A 19,324-nucleotide genomic window follows, 5' to 3' on the forward strand; every position below is an offset into this window, starting at 1 on the left:
TTTTACTCTACTTTCCAGCTCATACTTTCATCACTTGCCATCGTGTATCTGTGTCTCCTCGTGTGTGGACTATGTTTGCAGCTTTGTGGCTTTCTCCTTTTTATTCTGTGTTCATCATGATCTGTCTCTCCCTGTTGTGTGTGTGTGTGTGTGAGTTAGAGAGAGAGAGAGAGAGAGAGAGAGAGAGAGAGAGAGAGAGAGAGCTTTGCTGGGAGGAAACAGCTGTCTCTCTGTATGTCAGGCCTAGGATCTGAAGAGTTAGGGGAGTAAAAAGAGGAGGAGGACGAGCACTGCCAGTGCCTGGGGAACTATGACAGCCATCCCACTTAGAAACTGCAACTCACACAACCCAAGCCACACGCAGCGTGACGACACACACACACACACACACACACACCTGGATCACAGTGTGAAGGTTACTTCGACAGCCTCTGGGTGTTTGTGGTGAGCTAGTTAAAAATCCTGAGTGAAATTTTTACTACCTGACTCATTATGCCTGCACACAATTACAGTTTGACCTGATGGGGCTTTTGAAAGCCTATGCTGATATTTTTTTTGATTTGGACTCTGTTTTATGTTTGTCTGTTTTTGTTTAAAAATCTTCAGGCTTTTCTTTGGTTTTCTAAGATGGTTTCTGTCATTTTAGGTAGTCCTTATCATACTGTATTTCTTATTAAATATGTAGCTATAGCGGCAGATGCAGAAGTAGAAGTTTTTACTGTCCATGCAGACAGTAAGACCTCATGGTTGCAGTTCTCTCTTTCACACAAGATCTTGTCTTTCACTCTTTGGTCGGTGTACCTGTTACTCAGAATCCTGTGTGCATGAGAGCAATTTGTGTGTATGTGCAGCCCTGGCTCCACCATGGATTGAATGTATTCTTGGGGAAATGATGCTGATGTATGTCTAAGTGCTCATTTTTTCCACTAAGTTTGTTTTAAATAGATATTTAATACAAAAATGGGGTGAAATGATATGATTGGCAGCTGAGACTGACTCACGATTGGTCGAGTTCATGTATACCTTGCTCTGGCTCCATCCCTTGATCGCTGCTGCGCAGACTCTGGGTCTAAATATTTTGGCTTCATTTCTGGATAGTGGTAGGAAGTGGGGACGCATCGGTCATATTTATATACAGTCTATAACTGAGCCTTTAAATTATTAAAGAAAACCATTTTTATTTACATTTATATGACAGGTTTTCATATTGTCTTTTAATTTGTTTGTGGTCGGGGAGAAACCTCCTTAATAGGCAAATTCTCCCCTGTAATAAACAAATATTCTTCATATCCTTTCACACACACTCAAAATGTCATCTCAATACACACCTGCTTATACAGTTACAAAATACCCTCTCACGCATTGCCATTTGCGTGCCAGATCCTCATCGCGTGCAGGAGATGACAGCGAACGACCAGTAAACGCTAACACGCGTTGTCAGGTGCAAACGTGCAGGTACGCTCGCTCTCATATGCTTGTGAACGGCCTTTTTTTCCCTCGATTTATCAAATGTCATCGCTCCAAAGGTCGACCTTCACACACGTTATGCTTGAGATAAAACAATGCACCGCCTCCGCTCATCCCCAGTCTCCCTGTGGCGGTGATGGGGGGGGGGATTTCTTTCCAATTTGACCCCTAGGTGGGAATCGCTATCATACGCTCTCATGCATTTAAGGCTCACCTGCTTCACCGCAGCTCAGCAGCCCCCTCTTGAGGTTTGTGGTAAATGGTCTGGATTTATATAGCGCTTTCCCAGTCTTGACCCCCGCTCAAGGCGCTTTACAGTACAGTTGTTAGTTTTTTTATACACACACATTCATACAGGAAGCACTTTTTTCAATGAGGGGCAATTTGCGGTTTAGTATCTTGCCCAAGGACACTTCGGCATGCGGATGGGGAAGACAGGGATCGAACCGCCGACCTTCTAGTTAGAGGACGTTTAAAAATCTCTTTCAAGCTGTTCTCTGTGCGTGTGTGTACGTGTGCGTGTACAGTACAATTTGGTACTATGGGTTTGTGTGTCTGTGTGTGTGTGTGTGTGTGTGAGCGTACACGCGCTTTGCCGTGCCCATGGGTTTGACAGATGATGTGTGACAAGTGTGTGGAGTCAGCCCTTTGGTGGGAACCCGCTGGGGCTGGAAGATGCCCTTGTCCTTTTATATTTTACAGCATATCTTTTTTACTCCTCCGCTCTGCTCTGCTTCCCCACCCCCCCGCTCCGTGGCCTACGACCATAGTTATAGGCTCGCGGTGATCGATTGGCAGTTTGACTTTGAAACTACATTAAACATCCTCTCCCTCGCTACGCCCAGATGCTCCGTGGCACGGGGACACCCGGGTTGTTAACCATCACGTCGGATTAGATAGTCCCTCTTATTATAAAGTCAAAGGCAACAACATTTTGACGATGTTTCGTTTCCATAATTCAAACGAAACAGAATTGCGGAGCGAGGCTACAAGAGCCGTGAGCGGGCGCCATTCAAGCGAGAGCAGGTTGGAGAGTGAAAAACATGCCAAGCGAGAGTAAATCAAACCCACACTGTACTCGGGATTCATTTGTGTGGAAGGAAGTCACAGTTAAATGCTTTGTGCATAATGTGGCGCTGTCTTCATAATGAATGACTTGTAGTCACTGAGATGCAACATTGCTGTCTTACAAAAGGGAAACAAGGATTTGTGGTGTGAGCTCCCAGAAATGCTGGAAGGATTTTCTATATCTCAGGCAGGATGAGGCAGGAGGAGAGATTTTAGATACAAAGATGCAAAGCGAAAAGACATCTTGCTCATGTTTACAATTTTGTTAAATATACATCAGCCACAGCTAACACATTTAACGAGACACTATGCCATATACATTATTTTGTTAGTAGCTTTAATTATGGGAAGAAAAGAGAGGTAAAGGTGTTCATGCCGTTCACTCTTCATAGGAGTGCTTCTCATTCTATTAATACAATTATTATTTTCTGTGACTTGGGAGAGAGCCTATTTAAATCTGTGAAAACAAAAGTTTGGGCTTGAAGACTAAATTATAGAAAAATAAAGTCACAAAACTGGGGCAAGGAGTTTGCAGGCATTTACCAGGCAGTGGAACTCTAATAAAATATGCTAACCAACTGCATTATGGGGGAAGTAGGACCCAGCATGTTTGAAGGTTTAAAAGCAACTTAAACTCGTAATGTTTTAGTCTCTGCGGCTTCAATTTGGAGCTCTCTTCTTAAAATCTCACCCTTGCATGTCTCTCAACTATGTGGAAAAAAGCAGCTCTCCTCTCACTGTGAAATGTCAGAATTTACCCAGAAATCCTGCAAGTGTATCGGCAAAGTGCACGCTGCAAACATTTACATGTTTCACCATCCTGGTCGGTCTGTGATGATTTTGAATGCCGAAGGGACGAGAGATATAACGCTGTTTCGCCTTCACTGTGCTGAACTCTTGCTGCTGCGTGGGAGTGTGCGTTTCCATTGCAGCCGATCACTGAATGCGAGAAAGTCACCAGAATCTTTTTGAACAAACATAAATCTGAAAAGAGTTTTGTATAGTTTTTGCAGCTCGAGGCAAAAAAAACAACATCGATCTGATGTCAATACCAGGGCAAGAGGAAATGCCTCTTATGTTGTTTTCCCTCCTGTCTCCCTCCCTCTCTCCCGCTGCTGATGCAGAGGTCAGCTGTGTGGCGGTTTGCACAGGTAGATTTTTCCAGATGCACTGCTCTAATTCACCTTTATATTCTCACACTGCTGTGTGTTTGCTGCTCGAGACCTCTGCTGCCCCGGTGGCTGCTGGGGCCCCTTTGGAGCAGGGAGCCGAGCCAACAAACTGTCTGGCCCACCCAGTGTAAACTATCTGTTTACAGCGGGGGGGCCAGGGTCACTGTGGGCGCGCTCGGCCCAGCACATCTCACCTGCAGCCGATGATAAAGGATCTGATGTCAGAAGGCCACGGTGGCGCCACCGAAGCGCCTTAAAAAATATACAGTTTCTCTCCTTAGTCGCGGGAAACAACTTTTGTCAGTTCTCCTGTTCCTCACAGAGGAGCAGAGGAACCGTGTGCTCCTCCTGGCAGCTTGCCGCGTGATCTCTACTTATCATTCAGCATAAATCCGCTGTGGATTTGTAAATATTTTAAAAGTTAAGCTCGACCAGGCAGTCCAAAGCGAAAAGAAGGAGTGAGCTCTGGAGCAACCAACGTCTCTCTCTGCCCTCCTCTCTGTTTCCTCTGATCTTAGTGCACACTGTCTACTCAAACATTCAAGAGGCCGTGTGGTTTTTGCATTTATGTATGTAAATAAACCTCTCGTCGATGGAGCAGCTTCCTTGTTAAACAACACGCCTCTAATGGTTTCCTTCATGGGAACATGCTCTGATTTGCCTGGACACAGGTGCTGCTGTTGGAGGCCTCGGACACGCTGTTACGTAACGTCTCTAACAGCCGCGTGTTTGTTAGTTCAAAGAACACTAATAGACATTGACCGTAGTTTGTCTCTGGTTATTCTCCCTGTTCAACAGCAGCACCTTTGTCACATTGATCTCCCTTCCTCTCCTCTCCTCTCCTCTCCTCCCTCACTTCCCTTTCTTCCACTTGTCCTCCGTCCCCGGACAGGACGTGGGAGGGGGGGCGTCATGCCATGCTCTAAATAACTTTATTGACATTTCAATTGGATGTGGATCATGGTAATTATCCGGGCTTCCTGCTTCCTGGCTGGCATTCATTGAGAGGAGAGCATCGGTGCAGCCACGTCTCGACCGGGCCCACACGCACAGGAACCTCTCTCTCAAACCACTTATATGACTGTAACTTAAAGACACAAAACATGAAGACCAAACACTTTTCCCTGAGACGTGTTTTTTGGATCATATCAGAGCTTTGGGATCGAAACGCAGACAAAGCAGTGTATTGTGCTGTTTTCCCCATATGGAGACAGCGAGGTAGCAGGACTGCGTGAAGTATGCTTGTGGATTTCTATAAGGCTGAATGGCCGTCAATCATTGCACCAGTGTTTGCTCGTACTTATCCTTCAAGGAATCTCCATGACTACGCTCCTGTAAGGTCAGTGTGGTCACGAAATACTGAAAGACTCCAATATCAGACAATTTGTCTCGGCAGTTTTCTCCTCCTGAGAAAAGATTATCTTTATTTTAATGTTAAATATTATCTCAGAAAGTGCTGGAATCCAGATGTCCAAGGATGGGTTTCATAAGAACATCCTAACTCTTGATTTAATAAAAGAACTTACAGTATTTGCTTGATGGCGTTTATCTTTTACAGTATCCTGCAGGTTTTAACACAATTATTTATAGATATATGCATATAGCGAAGCACTATAATCTTATGGTATAAATAGACATTTTGCGAAACACACTTATTCACTCCCTTGCTGGGAGTTAAATGAGAAGATTGATACCACTCTCAGTCTTAGTCTCAGTCTAATCATGAAGCTATAGCTCGCAGGCAACTACCGTAGCTTAGCATAAACACTGGAGACAGGGGGAAACTGTTAGCTTTGCTCTGCCCCAAGGATGAATGAATAAACAATGAAATCTGTTAACCAGCACCTCTTAAGCTCAGTGACTAAGACACCTTCACTTAACACGAGTTCTCCATTGGTTGTCTGTTCACCCCGTTAGGAGGTAGAGAGGGTCGTCCACGAACCAGAAATTCGGTGGTTCGATCCCTAGCACCTCAAGTCTGTATTCTGAAGTGTCCTTGTGCAAGATACTGAGACCTAAATTCCCAAAGACAACTGTACCAACAGTAAGGAAAGGTGAATAATAGATTAAGCGCTGCATATATAAGTTGAAAGAATGTCTGTAAATGGGAAAATGAGATTTGTACCGCAGAAAAAAGCTCTGCCTAAATAAGTTGTTTTAGTGAATTATCCGTGAACTTCACTTAAATCCTTCACCTCACACTCACTTTACTTCCAAAAGTTTTACGGCCTTACTGATACACCAATGATTCATCCATCCAAGACTAATTATTCCCACATTTGGCGGTAAATAAATTCAGGCCCTGACTTTGCACAAATGTCCCCATCAATAAAACAGTTGTAGTCACTTCATATTCCGCACTCAACGATATTGTCCTGTTGGTGTAAATAGACACAGCTCTCCGCTTTCAAGGTCAGCGTCATTTTTCCTTGAAGTGGAGCGGGACCCGCGTCCCTGAAGCAAGGCTACGTCCAGGAGAGGAGCCGCGATACAATCAGCAGACAGCGCTCGGCCTTTGCTGGCAGAGAGACGTCACGGCCGCTCGGGAGGAGTGAGGGATGAGCCGGGGCCAGGGGGAGAGAGAGCGGGTAAAAGGGGAACATAAAAATAGGACGAGGTTACCCTCACGTACAGTTTGTGTTCAATTTTGATGTTGATCATGGTTGTCGGCGGAGAAAATTGGAGCTAAGAACCTTTCTAATGAGCTGATAACGTATATAGGATTTCTGTAAATCAGGGTCATTAAGGTGAACATTTAAGTCACTCCTTGTTTACTGTTAGCTCTATAGATTTGAGGAAAGCCATATTTTTTTTTATTCAGTTTTCAATCCCAATCTGTATTTCATAAAATAGAATTGTTAGAATCAGAATCAGAATCAGAAGGTACTTATTGCCAAGTAGGTTTACACCTACCTGGAATTTGCTCTGGTTATTGGTGCATACAATGAACATAGAAACATAAAAACACAATAAATACACCACACATAAGAAAAACAATGATAATAATAAAAAACAATATATATTTAATCACTTTTCACTTCTTATTTACTCACTTTTTCTAATATGATAGTATTATAATACTTTTGCTAATACTAGTATTATATAGTGACTGTTTTATACAAAAAAAACACACTACTGACAGGACAGGGGCACTTCAGGGGCCAATCAGACTTCAGCTGGGCCCAGTGCCCCCCTGGCCCCGCCCCCTGGGTCCACCCCTGCTCAATTCAATATTCAAAACTATTTGAATCCACAATTTATCACCCTTATCGTACTTTTCTGCTTACTTTAGTCAAACGGCTCTCCCCATTTGTACAGTAAGCGGCTGTCTGTCACACAGCGAGATTCAGCCAAAGACACAATGCGAGTGATAAGGAGAGGAGGAAATTGAGGAGTTTTCAGTGGATGAGTGTGTTTCTGGGCTCCGTGTTGGGTTAGTTAATGACTGGTGCAAATGTCAGCCACACAGCTGTGGAGGCGCAATCAGCCAGCCAGCTGAGGAAGGGATCGGAGGATGGAAAGGAGCGAGAGAGAGAGAGAGAGAAAGAAAGAAAGAGAAAAGGAGTGAGGCAGACAGATATAAAGTATTAAGGCCGTGGATGCACGGAAGAAAAGCAGAGAAAACAGTTCTGCATGAGGGAAGAGGGAGAAGCAGAGGAGGTGAGATAGAGGACTTTGAGTGAAATAAACAGTGAGAGGCATCCGGAGGGAATAGAGAGAGAGAGAGAGAGAGAGAGAGAGAGAGAGAGAGAGAGAGGAGGAGAGACGGAGAAGTTGCCAAGATAGTTTCCATTCTTCTCATCCTCCCTCGCTGTAACAGAAATGGCAGAGGCTGCGGTCCAAATCATTACACACTGCCTTCCTGGAAAGTATTTACTGTTGTCAATAAAAAAAAAGAAGCAAAGGAGCCAGTGTGGATAAAAGGAAGAATGACTACAAATATGCAGCTCCTCTGGAGAACGATTGCCAGCTGATGATGGACCGCTCTGCTTCTCTTGTCCCCTTCAAAGACATTTACATATTTTAAATACCCGGCACCTATTCAGGGCGTCTTTTCACCTCCACTTCTTTTGACTTTGCCTTTTCTCTCTTTTTTTCTTACCCCAGCCGCCCTGTCTGCGCTGCACCATCCTGGCCCGTGTTCCACCAGCTCTGGAATTTAAGCCTTTAAGAGCCTCTTTTCCCTCCAGTAAGAGCTTTAAGGCAGAATGTGTGAGAAAAGCAGTTTTTTGGGTTGGGGTGGGGTGGGAGGGGAGGGTGGGATCAGAGCCGGACAGAAATAGGTACAGATCGAGAACAGGAGTGGACGCTTCAGGAGGAGGTCTTTGACCTTGACTCGTCCCCCTCTCTGTCTTTGTTGTCCCACAAAACAGCTCAGTCGAGGGCTTTTTTCCCTGTGAGGCAAGGACACTTCACCTTATCGGGTCTCGGTTATTGCTCACGAATGCTGTTGGCAGTATCAGGTACGCAGGTGTAGAGCCCGGCTGCTGTTTGAGTGACACTGGAAATGTGAAGATCTCACGTTGTGCCAATGTCAATGTGTATATTGTGAGCTGTGTATATTCTAGTTTGCTATTTCAGGCTTGTTTTATTGTGTTTATTGTATTTTTTACACTCGTGGGAGTTTGAACTGTCTCTGTCAGGTGCCTTCTCTGCTCTGTTATAAGTGGACAATACAGATTTTCTATTTTATATACAGGAATAACTAGAATTCCTCCACCAAGGACCAACAGTCCTATAAATTGAATCAAGCTGTATCAAATGCCAACAAATGGATGATTTGTTTCGTCAAGATCAATGATTTACTCCCTGGGAAGCGGTTGGAAAACACTGTATCTCACAACATTTCTTACATTGGCTCTCTTATCCTGACGTGCACCAAAATGTAATGGGTTCTCTACTGACACGTGCTGCAATCCTTCTGTCAAGTTTGGTGGTAATCCGTCCAGTAGTTTCAGTGAAATCCTGCTTACAAACAAACAAACAAACACACAGACAGACAGGGGGTGAGAACATAACCTCTTTGGCGGAGGTAATGAATTCTTGTTAGTGTGAGATCTGTTGCTCCAAGCGTTGCTGGAAATTAAGACCCACACACCTCAAATAAATCAGTTTATTATAAAATGATTGGTCAATTACTGGTTTATTCAAAGAAAATTATGCCACCTTTGATATTGAGTTCATATTTAAAGCAAAACTGACGAATAAACTATTTTTTTTCCCTCTGGTTTTACTTTATTTCTTGAATATATTTGGCTTTTGGACTGCTAGTCTGACAAATACATGTAATTTGAAGACATCGCTTTGGGTTTTCTGCTGTTTCCTGATGTTCCAAAGCCTTATCATTCAATTGAGGATATAATTGGAACATCAATCCATGAGGAGGATAAAGGGTGGGAGCTGCTCTATGTTCTCATGTCGCGCTGTGAGGTTAACACTGTTCCTTTAGCATACTGCTGACTGTCGGCTTTGCGCTGCAGTTATATCAAACCTCTAAGCCTTTTTTTTTTTCCTTTTGTTGCTCACGCAGGCAGACCCGGGAGCAGGAGACGCCGCCAGACTTCTTCTACTTCTCTGACTTTGAGAGACACAACGCTGAGATCGCTGCCTTCCATCTGGACAAGTAGGTGAAAATAAGCCTGTTCAGTGGATATGGGTGTGTCTGTGTTAATGATAGGGGTTTGGCACAAGAACCTAAATTAAGGTAAACTTAACAAAAAGAGCAATTGCTGTTAAATAGTCAAACAATGTAGAATCATTTTACATTAATGAACTAGTCCTTAATGTAAAAAATTAAATAATCCAATTATTAATAAAAAAAAATAGATGTAATAATCAAATAATTCTTCTCCCTCCATCCTGGAGGGCCGGTCTCCTGCAGGTTTCTGTTCCTCTCTGATTGCAAATGTGCTTCTCTCTGTGTCAGCTCATTAACCTCCTAGGGGGGTGGTAGGGGGGCACGGGCCCTGGGGAGTTGAGCAGAGCTGCAGAGCCACAGCTCGGTACCTGTGTGCGACAGTAAAGCTTTATGATATGTGTCCCCTCCATTGTAGTAACACTGATCCAGTATGTGTGTGCAGGCACGACTGAGAGCAGACCCATTTCTCTTCTCTGCATGAACGCCGTCGGAGTGCTTTAGATTTTTCTCCGCGCTTACTTGTGGATTCTCGTCTCCTCTCCTCCGCGGCCCTCCCTCAGAAGCTCGTCTCTCTTTCAAAACGCAGCGAGCACTGTGAGTCGGGTCCGGTACAGTAGAGGCTGCGAGGCCGTGAGTCAGAGAGAATAAATGCCTCCCTCCCGCAGCTTGCATCTGACTGAACAATGACTGCTGCAGCCTCCGTGCTTTGCTAACCGCCACCCTCTCTGACTTCACTGCCTTTGCGAGGCTAACCCTTTACGGCCGGGGCCTGTCCGCCCGCCTGCCTGCTGGAGAGACCTTAATGGAAAGAGAAAAGCTCGTGAGGCTCCGTGATCGACGACAGAAAGCAATGAGTCTCAGCGGCGGCGGCGGCGCTGTTAAAGTCAAGGTGACGCCAGCGTGGCTCTGTGTAATTGTGAGCAGACGGGTTGTGTTGTAGTGAATGCCGGTGACCCAAGATGATACTGAGGTCACACACACACACACACACACACACACACACACACACACACACACACACACACACACACACACACACACACACACACACACAAAGGGCCAACAGAGGATAGGGATGTTGAATCTGCTCTCGCTTGAGGCAAAATGACACAGTTCACCAGCAATTGCATTAGCAGCAGCTTTCTATACACCAGTCTGCTACACATCTGGTCCTCCTCTGTACACACACACACACACATGAAAACGCGCTCACACACTCCAGGCATATGTGTGGGTTAAGGCGAAGAGGAGGAAACCAAAGGCATGAAAGGCCCTGTGCCCATTCTAAATATAAGCCAGGCAGGGTTTGCCAAAAGCAGCGCTTTATTTTTTCCCCCCTTATTTTGTCTGTTCTAAATTAGAGCCTGGCTCCAGAGCTGCTGGTGCAGAGGCTGAGGCTGCACTGCCTCCCAGGGGGCCCACAGACACACACAGGCTCTTTTAAAAGCAGCACTCGCACAGACGTGTGCACAAATACCCATAGAGACACACTGTCTTTTATTATACAGGCTGCACAGCTTTAGGCTTCATTAATTAAATGATTAGATTCGAATGGGAAGTGCACTCGGCTGCATTAGGTAGCCAGCAAATGTACAGACAATACAAGGCACAGTATCACCTTAAAATAGTAAATCATATCGCTCCAAATTCAAGACACCCACTGGGGTCTAATACACTTTTCACAGGGTTTGATGCTCAGTCTTAGCCGGCCTCTCTGTCCCACCATGAATGAAACACAAGTTTATAACGGCCAGTGTGGGAATAAGGTTTATTAAAGACTTCCTTTATACGGCAGCAGGCCCGACGCTGCTCCATCCTCCGTCCTTCTATCTGTTTGACAGCTAGGAAGAAAGACACACGACTCTGTGCGTCTGTCTCACTTCGCCCGTCGCCACCATACTCGATGGGATCATTTGTACCCCGGGCTCTGGATTAATGGGCTCCTCTTTTCCACCATTTCTCCCTTTCCCCACCTTGTTTTTCCCCACGTCTTGCTCTCTCACTTCTCACTCCCCCCGCCTCCATCTTTAATCTCAGCCTCTCTTCCTGTGTCTCTCTGCTCTCGGGCCCTGGCCATTAGGTGTTGTCAGGGGCATCAATTTTTTAAGAGGCCGAGCTGGAGTTGTAGCTGCACGGGATTGACGACAGGGGGCTACACATGCATAAAATAGGCATGTGGCACGCACACAGGATGACAGCCACGCTATCTTTCATTACTTTTCTTCACCTCTTTTCCCTCCCTCCATCTCCATGCACATAAATATTCAAATAACTCAAACACAATATGACAATATGCTCCAGAAGTAGAACATAGATATAAATTCCCAACGAAACTTTATACCAGGAAGGAACTTAAAGCAGGAACCTGTGTGGAAGTTAAAAATGTGTCTGGTGTAAAATCACAGCCGAATACAAACCACTGGGAGCTTATGCCAGCATGTCATTACTTGTGTCACAGTGCCCCCTGCTGTCAGCGACAGGGACTTCCATCTCGGGTGAAATTTAGTTTTCAAACATTATCGAAGGAATTATCCTTGTAGCTGTTGTTCAGAACATTAAAAAACTATTTTTACTTTAAAGAAGATACATGAAACAAAACAACACTCAGGGTTAGAGCCAATGATTAAAAAAAACAGATGCTTAATTATCCTGATATTTTTAGATATACTGTGATTATGTTACTAATGTCACATTTGAGGCAAACCTCACTGACTGACTCATTTCATCATTAACAGAAAGCCTAGTCAGCTCTTAGAAAATCCGGTTTGAATTGTACTCAGGGGAGTTACTTTGATACTGACCACAAATGTATCACAAAAAGATTTCCACGGACATTCTGGAAGTTTAAGTACTTTTCTATACATGTATTCCATTCTGTTTCTTGTAGTTTTATTTACATCAGTCCAACTCACAACACACATCGTCTCAAAGCACTTCACAGATTGTTCAGGTCGAGCCCTTACAATATTACAGAGAGAAACTCAGCAGTGCCCACAACGAGATAAACTCCTTTCAAACCTCTGACAGATTCCAGACTGAGAGTGGGAGGCAGTCTGCCCTGTTAGACTGAGAGGAGACACCAGAGTGTCAGCACAGGTTGTTGTAGTGGTGTGATCTACTGTATATATGTATGAGGAGAAGAGAGAAGTTCTCTGTGTGTCGTGGGAGTTCCTCGAGCTGCTGCGGTCTATATTTATTTGTGATAACAGAGATATTGATCGCCTGTGAAGGTGTAAGTCACACTGAACAAAAAGACGTGTTATCATTTCTGATTAGTTCATATTTAGCTGAGACTCCACAGAGGAGGGGAGGTTTGATGCCAATTGCAGCAATTGTGCAATTGGCATCAAATTGGCATTGAAGGTAACCCCTCAGTGTTTGTCTCCGTCCTGCAGGATCCTGGACTTCCGCCGTGTGCCCCCTGTGGCCGGCAGGCTGATGAACATGACCAAGGAGATCAGAGACGTCACGCGGGACAAGAAACTCTGGAGGACCTTCTTCATCTCGCCAGGTAATGATGGCTTTCAGAGACAAACCCACAGTGCGGATAAAAAAGCACTAATTCAAATCAGTTATACAACCTTTTAATTATGTGTGACACAAAACAGTGGGAAACTTTATTCTATTTTATTTTATATTATTCTATTTCTTATATTGTTGTTTTTATGTTCAGTGCACCAACGACACCAAGTCAATTTCCTATATGTGCAAACATACCTGGCAAATAAAAGAATTCTGATTCTGATTCTGAAACACTTGCAAAACAACTGTAAATATACGTTTGCTTTCCTTTCATAGTTAAATTACAGCTCGATATTTATGTTATTTGCAGTCAGCGCTGGTTTCCAATTTGTTAAATACTATAATATGCTGCCTGTGCTTGTTAGATAGTTAGAGGGCACACTAGTCTTTGACTGTGGTTATATTCTTATCTATGGTTATGTCTGTGTACTATGTTTGAAGTACCTTTTCAAAGTTTTTCATTTAGTATTTGAGGAGGAAACTTTTAAGGTCCTTGACGACAGAGTTTTGTTGCAGCACGCATCAGCTCTATGTTTTTGGACTCTATGGGCATTTACAAGAAATAGATAGAGCCACACTCCACACTGTGATGATCTTAAACAATAATAAAATGATCTCAGCTCAGTCTTTTTTGTTTCTTGCAGACACTACAGTCCAGCAAAAATAATGGTTTCCTGCTCATTATGTCGAGCAGAGCTTCTTCAGGGCCCTGAGTTCCCGGGATATCCATTTGCATGGGATTAGTATTATCAGGGGTCTTTAGCTTGCACCAGAGTGCTACAGTTAATTAGGGATGCAACTTTTTACCTTGCATATTATACACGGGGAGAATTCTCAGAGGATTCAAATTACAGACAATTTCAGCAATTAATGCAAGTCCCTGAATGTCCCCCGGGGGTTTGAATCGTGTTCAAAGCGGGTGTTCAGCATAAATCCCTCGGGGACAGAAAGAGAGTAGTCCCATTTTGAATGTTTAACTCTCAGTAGAATAACAGATTTGATTCAAAGGGTGTCGCTGTGTGTTTCCTCTTCGGTTCTCAGCCAACAACGTGTGTTTCTACGGAGAGTGTTCGTACTACTGCTCCACCGAGCACGCTCTGTGCGGGAAGCCGGACCAGATCGAGGGATCCCTGGCGGCCTTCCTCCCGGACCTGGCCCTCGCCAAACGCAAGACCTGGAGGAACCCGTGGAGACGCTCCTACCACAAACGCAAGAAGGCAGAGTAAGAGATCCGCCCTGCACTTTAGACGTTTACTGACACTCAATAGAAGCAGGCGCAGCGGAGTCCTGTGGCACCGGAGGGTATTTATTACACTCACTGACGATTACCGGCGGCAATAACTCAAGATTGATTGATTGGAGTGAGCTGAGCAAGAGTTCTGGGTTTCAATATCCAGGGGCTGAAAGTGCTAAAAAATGTAAATAAATAAATAAAGAGATAAAGGAATTAATAAGAAAGAAAGAAAATAAAGAAATAATTGTATAAATACCTAAATAAATAAAAACACGTAGAAACATAAAGATTTATCATTACAGCGCTGTTTATTTTGTATGTATTCATTATTTATTTCAGCCTTTATTTATTTAAGTATTTATTATTTATTTGGATATTTATATTTTATTGAGGCGTTTATTGAATTTATTTATTTAAATTTTGGCAAATTTTTTCCTGTATATTATAAAGCGGACTGACATCAAAATACAGGAACACAGACTGCACATCTTTTCATGCAAGAAAGCACTTGGAATTCTTGTAAATGTAAAATGTTAACACTTAACATTGTGTTTGTTTGTGTTTGTTTCTTCAGGTGGGAGGTGGACCCAGATTACTGCGAGGAGGTCAAACAGACGCCACCGTACGACAGCGGGACGCGGCTGCTGGACATCATGGACATGACCATCTTTGACTTCCTCATGGGTGAGTCAGCACTTCTTAGGTGGTTTAACTACAGATCCAAACTGTGAATTTCCTCTAGTGCTGAAAAATGTATATATGTATATATATATATATGTAAATATATGCAGAACGTAACATATAAGTAGCCACATTACTCACACATTAACACACTTTGTTGTTTTACCTATATTCTAATACAGGAAACATGGACCGCCACCATTATGAGACATTTGAAAAGTTTGGAAATGAGACTTTCATCATCCATCTGGACAACGGGCGAGGGTACGTCCCAAACTGTCATGTGATTTGTCCTTAAGAGCTCTGCAGCTTTCCTGCTTCTACTTCTACGTTTAGCTTTAGTTTATTTTCACTTATTTCAATAATAAAGGTTCTATTATTCCTTTTCATAGACAGAAACAAATCATTAGTGTGATTTTATACGTTACATAAAATGTTTCTATTTTTAATTCCAGCTTTGGGAAGCACTCCCACGATGAGATTTCCATCCTGGTGCCGTTGACCCAGTGCTGCAGGTGAGGCCCTCTGAGGGAGTGTGGCAGCATACAGGAGAAAAAAAGAGAGAGCTCAATGTGAATTGTTTTACCTCCCCCCCAGAGTAAAATAAAAGCAGGATTTGTGATATGTTGTATGCACATGATCAGTTTTACCGAGCCTATAAAGCCATGCATGAGGCAGCACTGACTCTGCCGTCCCGGGCGGCTGCTCTCTCTCTTTCTGCAGGGTCAGGAAGTCGACCCACTTGCGTCTGCAGCTGCTGGCTAAGGAAGAATACAAGCTGTCCACGCTCATGGCAGAATCCCTGGTGAGGGACCGGCTCAGTCCCATCCTCATCCGGCCGCATCTGGAGGCCATGGACCGGCGAATACGCCAGGTCAGTGCGTCATACTCCTTCTGTGATGTGCCTGTACAATGTTTTTTTTTATTATTTTGATCAATAAATTAGAGCTGAAATAATGAGTCCACTGATTAATTGATTTACAGTAACTTAATCTACTTTTTTTTTAAGAACTACAAAAAAGAGTCTCTAAAGAAGACTTCTGGGAAATAGTTTTTGACATGTTTCACGTATTTATTTTATTTTAAGACCAAACAATCAATCAGTTAATCAGGAAATCAAGAAAAAGGTTGGCAAACAAACTAGATTGGCGCTCAGAAGAGCTCATACCTCCACGAGGCCCAAAGTGCATGAATCATCCCCTGGGAAATCAGAGAAAATGTCAAAAAAGTAAAGAAAGTGATTAAAAATCTAGATCTGCTCCAAAATGTAATGACTTCTTCCTTTAACAATACGGTATCCTTCTACCAAGTGTTGTGGAAATCCCTTCTCTCACTTTCTGTAATCTTGCTGACAAACAACAGACGGGTGAAAATTCCAGACGTAATGATTGTTAGATGAACTTTAAAGGAATTGTTCTACATACTAGGGAATATGCTTAGCCTTTTTTAACTAAGCTCAGCACAAACACTGCAAACAGGGGGAAACAGCTAGCCAGAAGTGACAGAATTTACCAACCAAAACCTCCAAAAACAACAAACTGACTCTTTCACAACAAAGTTAACAAACATGACATAATGTGATAATAAATGAGCTCCAAAGGTGCCGGTACGTGACTCTTTCTCCGCTGTGGACAGAGCTGAACTAGCGGTTTCCACTCTGAACTTAACGGCTGCTCACTGTGCAGACAAGAGAGCGGCATAAATCGTCTCATTGAATTTGCCACTCGGTGTGTGTCTTTTAAAGAGGCCGTTAAGTGCCAGGAGCCTGTTTGACCTCTAATGGGGACAAAACAATAAAAAAATGACTTGTCTCGTGTCACCAGGTGCTGAATGTGCTGTCAGAGTGCATCGAGAAGGAGGGCTACAGCTACGTGATGGAGGACGACCTCCAGGGGGACAGGGGGAAAGACCACGTTCACGCTGGCCCGCGGCGGAGGTAGCTGTCCGGGGGTGAGGCGCCCTGGATGGAACTGACTACTTGGAGATAGGAGGCTGGACGCAGCAGATCCAGTCTTTGTTTTGAAACTGAACTAGCTTCCTGCTACACGGATGAGCTCCATCTGTGCTGAATTCCTCAGAGGGCTCGGTTTGTGCTGAACTGACAGAGGAAGCCCACCTGCCTGAGATCAACAAAAAAAAAGACGCTGCGTGGAAGTAGAGGCCTGCTGGAAAGGACTTGGACTTTGACGAACCAAGCTCGAGACGCAGGTGAAGAACGCAAGCGGAGAGTCTGGGCTCCGCACGGAACAGAAACCATTCCACATCACCCAGACTCCTTAAAGTGTCCAAACCCTGACTGTAGTGTAGGAGAGCATCACCGCACCACGGCAGACCCCCGCACCCACTGACCCACCGCAGCATTACCAAACCAGTCTCCCACGAGACGCCTTCTCTCTGTCTTGTCCGGGACCCTTCGTTTGAATTCAGTGAATTCTGAGGGACTTGTGCAGAACCTCCTGACCCCTCCCCCCCCCTCAACACAAGCTGAGTCATGTGTTTCTAAGTATCGTCGGTGTTTCGAGTGTTTCAGTTCATGGAGGAGGAGGAGGAGGAGGTCAACTTCCTGTTGTCTTAATTATCAAAAGGACGTTTTGATTTTCGCTGCAGAATGTTTTATTGCGTTGCGGTTTTTTTTTTGTTTTTTTTTTTATATTCTATTTCTGCTGAGCTGTTTCAGCTCCTACCATTGGTATTGGAGAAGGAAATATTTGATTGGAGTGCAGGTTTACTCCTGGATTTGATTAATTTTGCCCATAAATGTCCTTGAGAGAGTATTTATTAAAAATCCATATTTATTGTTTGAGGGTTTTCTGTTAATAAGAGCTGTTGAATTGACATCAGAGAGGTGTACTTCTTCATTTGTCCAGTAGAGGGCAAACTGAGCATGTGCAAAAGTAGCGACCAGGTCTGTGCCTGTCAGTAAAATGACCCCTCTCCATATTTCAACCCGTTTCCAAATATCAAACCTGATTTCAAATTGTTTTCCAGTCACCATGAGAAGGATTCAGAAGAGCGAGTCTGTGCCTCTGTTTACAACATTTAATCCAAACTACTGTTCTTTTCTGTTTCTATTTCTTTCCATTCAACTGACAGGAGGTTACGTTTCTGGTACCACGAGCCAAATGTGACCCGAAAAGTTTTATATTTTTGTTTTCTTTGTAATATATTTGATGTCCAGATGTTACTGTTGTGGAGAGATTATTTTTCAGGATGTAAATTTCATTCATCGCCAACAGCGGACGGCCGAACTGTTGGCCTCAGTGATTCAGCTGAAAGTTAATATATAGATTAGGAAAAATCTAGTGCCTGTGCAATGATAGAAATACTTGAATGTCTGGTTTCACAGTGGAAAAGGTTCGAGCTTCTCCCAGGTACGAGATAAGACCCTGAGGTCTACATGTATATCTCTGTGTGTGTGTGTGTGTGTGTGTGTGTGTGTGTGTGTGTGTGTGTGTGTGTGTGTGTGTGTGTGTCTGTGTGTCTGTGTGTGTCTGTGTGTGTGTGCTGACTTCAACTGTCTCCATGAGGGTTTTATTCTACAGTCTAAGTTTCCATCGTCCTGTGTCAGGTGAGCGTGTATGGACTTGTGTGTGTGTGTGGGGGAACCTTTAGATGATCTGCTTTTTCTTTTCATCACACTCATCGTTTCTGTGGATTTTATTGTTCATTTCTTTGCATCATGGTTAAAAGTGCAATAAAACAAAAATGAGCATAATATCATAGTGTCTCTTATGTTTTCTTCAGCAGGAGAATTACATGAGTGTGTGGTGTATGTTTTAAGGTTATTTAAGAGATGATAACGGCCATTGATTTCAACATCTTACAACCAGAAGCCAATGTGATATTTGAGATTTATTTTAATCTGTAATTGTCTGTAAACCTATCCAGTTAAGTTCATATTTGACCCTGTTTGACCTCGTCTGGTGACCTGAGCTTCCTCCTTCATTCAACTGCTCAACTTCTCCTCCAGTCGAATGGAATCCAGTCTGTTACAAGCTCCCAGTGATCACAGCTCACACACCTTTCAGGGATTTACATATGTTAAATAATAATAGCTTGAATAGTTATAGCGCCTTTCAAGAGCAGGATAGAGATAAACAGCGCTAATGGCACAATTAGTTTATCTGACATTGAAATTCGAGGATCTGGCCCTGATCCAGATCAACGCCAGAATTTCATTCACTGACCCACATCCTTCCACCAAGTTTCATCCTAATCTTTCCAGCAGTTATTGTGTAACTAACAAACAAAAAAGGGAATAATATCTCCACCATGTTTAAATTAATCATAACAAGACTATTTATTATAATTATTTCCTTCATATCAGCTTTCTGAACATCCGAGGAAACATATTAAGACACTGAATGTAAACAGGAATTATTTAGGTTGAACCGCAGGATCAGGTTACAGAGGGTTGACAGAACAGGACGAGGTTCTATTCGGTAAACTGGTGTTTTGATCAATGTTCTCATCATTTCCCTTCCTCTTTGTTTTACCAGTCTTTATGTATCTTTTTTGAGGAGTCATTAGATGTAAAGCATC

The 19,324-nt window shown here is 43.5% G+C and overlaps 1 protein-coding gene across 1 annotated transcript in view; it reads left to right on the plus strand.

Annotated features, from left to right (window-relative positions):
* fam20cb (FAM20C golgi associated secretory pathway kinase b) overlaps window positions 1-18,228 on the plus strand; it is a 51,188-nt gene extending 32,960 nt beyond the window's left edge. Inside the window, exons 4-11 of the mRNA XM_061094586.1 lie at window positions 9,238-9,330; window positions 12,741-12,856; window positions 13,909-14,089; window positions 14,676-14,785; window positions 14,965-15,046; window positions 15,238-15,297; window positions 15,506-15,656; window positions 16,606-18,228. Coding sequence (XP_060950569.1) covers window positions 9,238-9,330; window positions 12,741-12,856; window positions 13,909-14,089; window positions 14,676-14,785; window positions 14,965-15,046; window positions 15,238-15,297; window positions 15,506-15,656; window positions 16,606-16,722 — 910 coding nt within the window. The 3' untranslated portion in view covers window positions 16,723-18,228. The remainder of the gene's footprint in view (window positions 1-9,237; window positions 9,331-12,740; window positions 12,857-13,908; window positions 14,090-14,675; window positions 14,786-14,964; window positions 15,047-15,237; window positions 15,298-15,505; window positions 15,657-16,605) is intronic.
* The last annotated feature ends 1,096 nt before the right edge of the window (window positions 18,229-19,324 follow it).

This window comes from Limanda limanda, chromosome 21, assembly GCF_963576545.1.
Source record: "Limanda limanda chromosome 21, fLimLim1.1, whole genome shotgun sequence".
Classification (NCBI taxonomy): Eukaryota; Metazoa; Chordata; class Actinopteri; order Pleuronectiformes; family Pleuronectidae; genus Limanda; species Limanda limanda.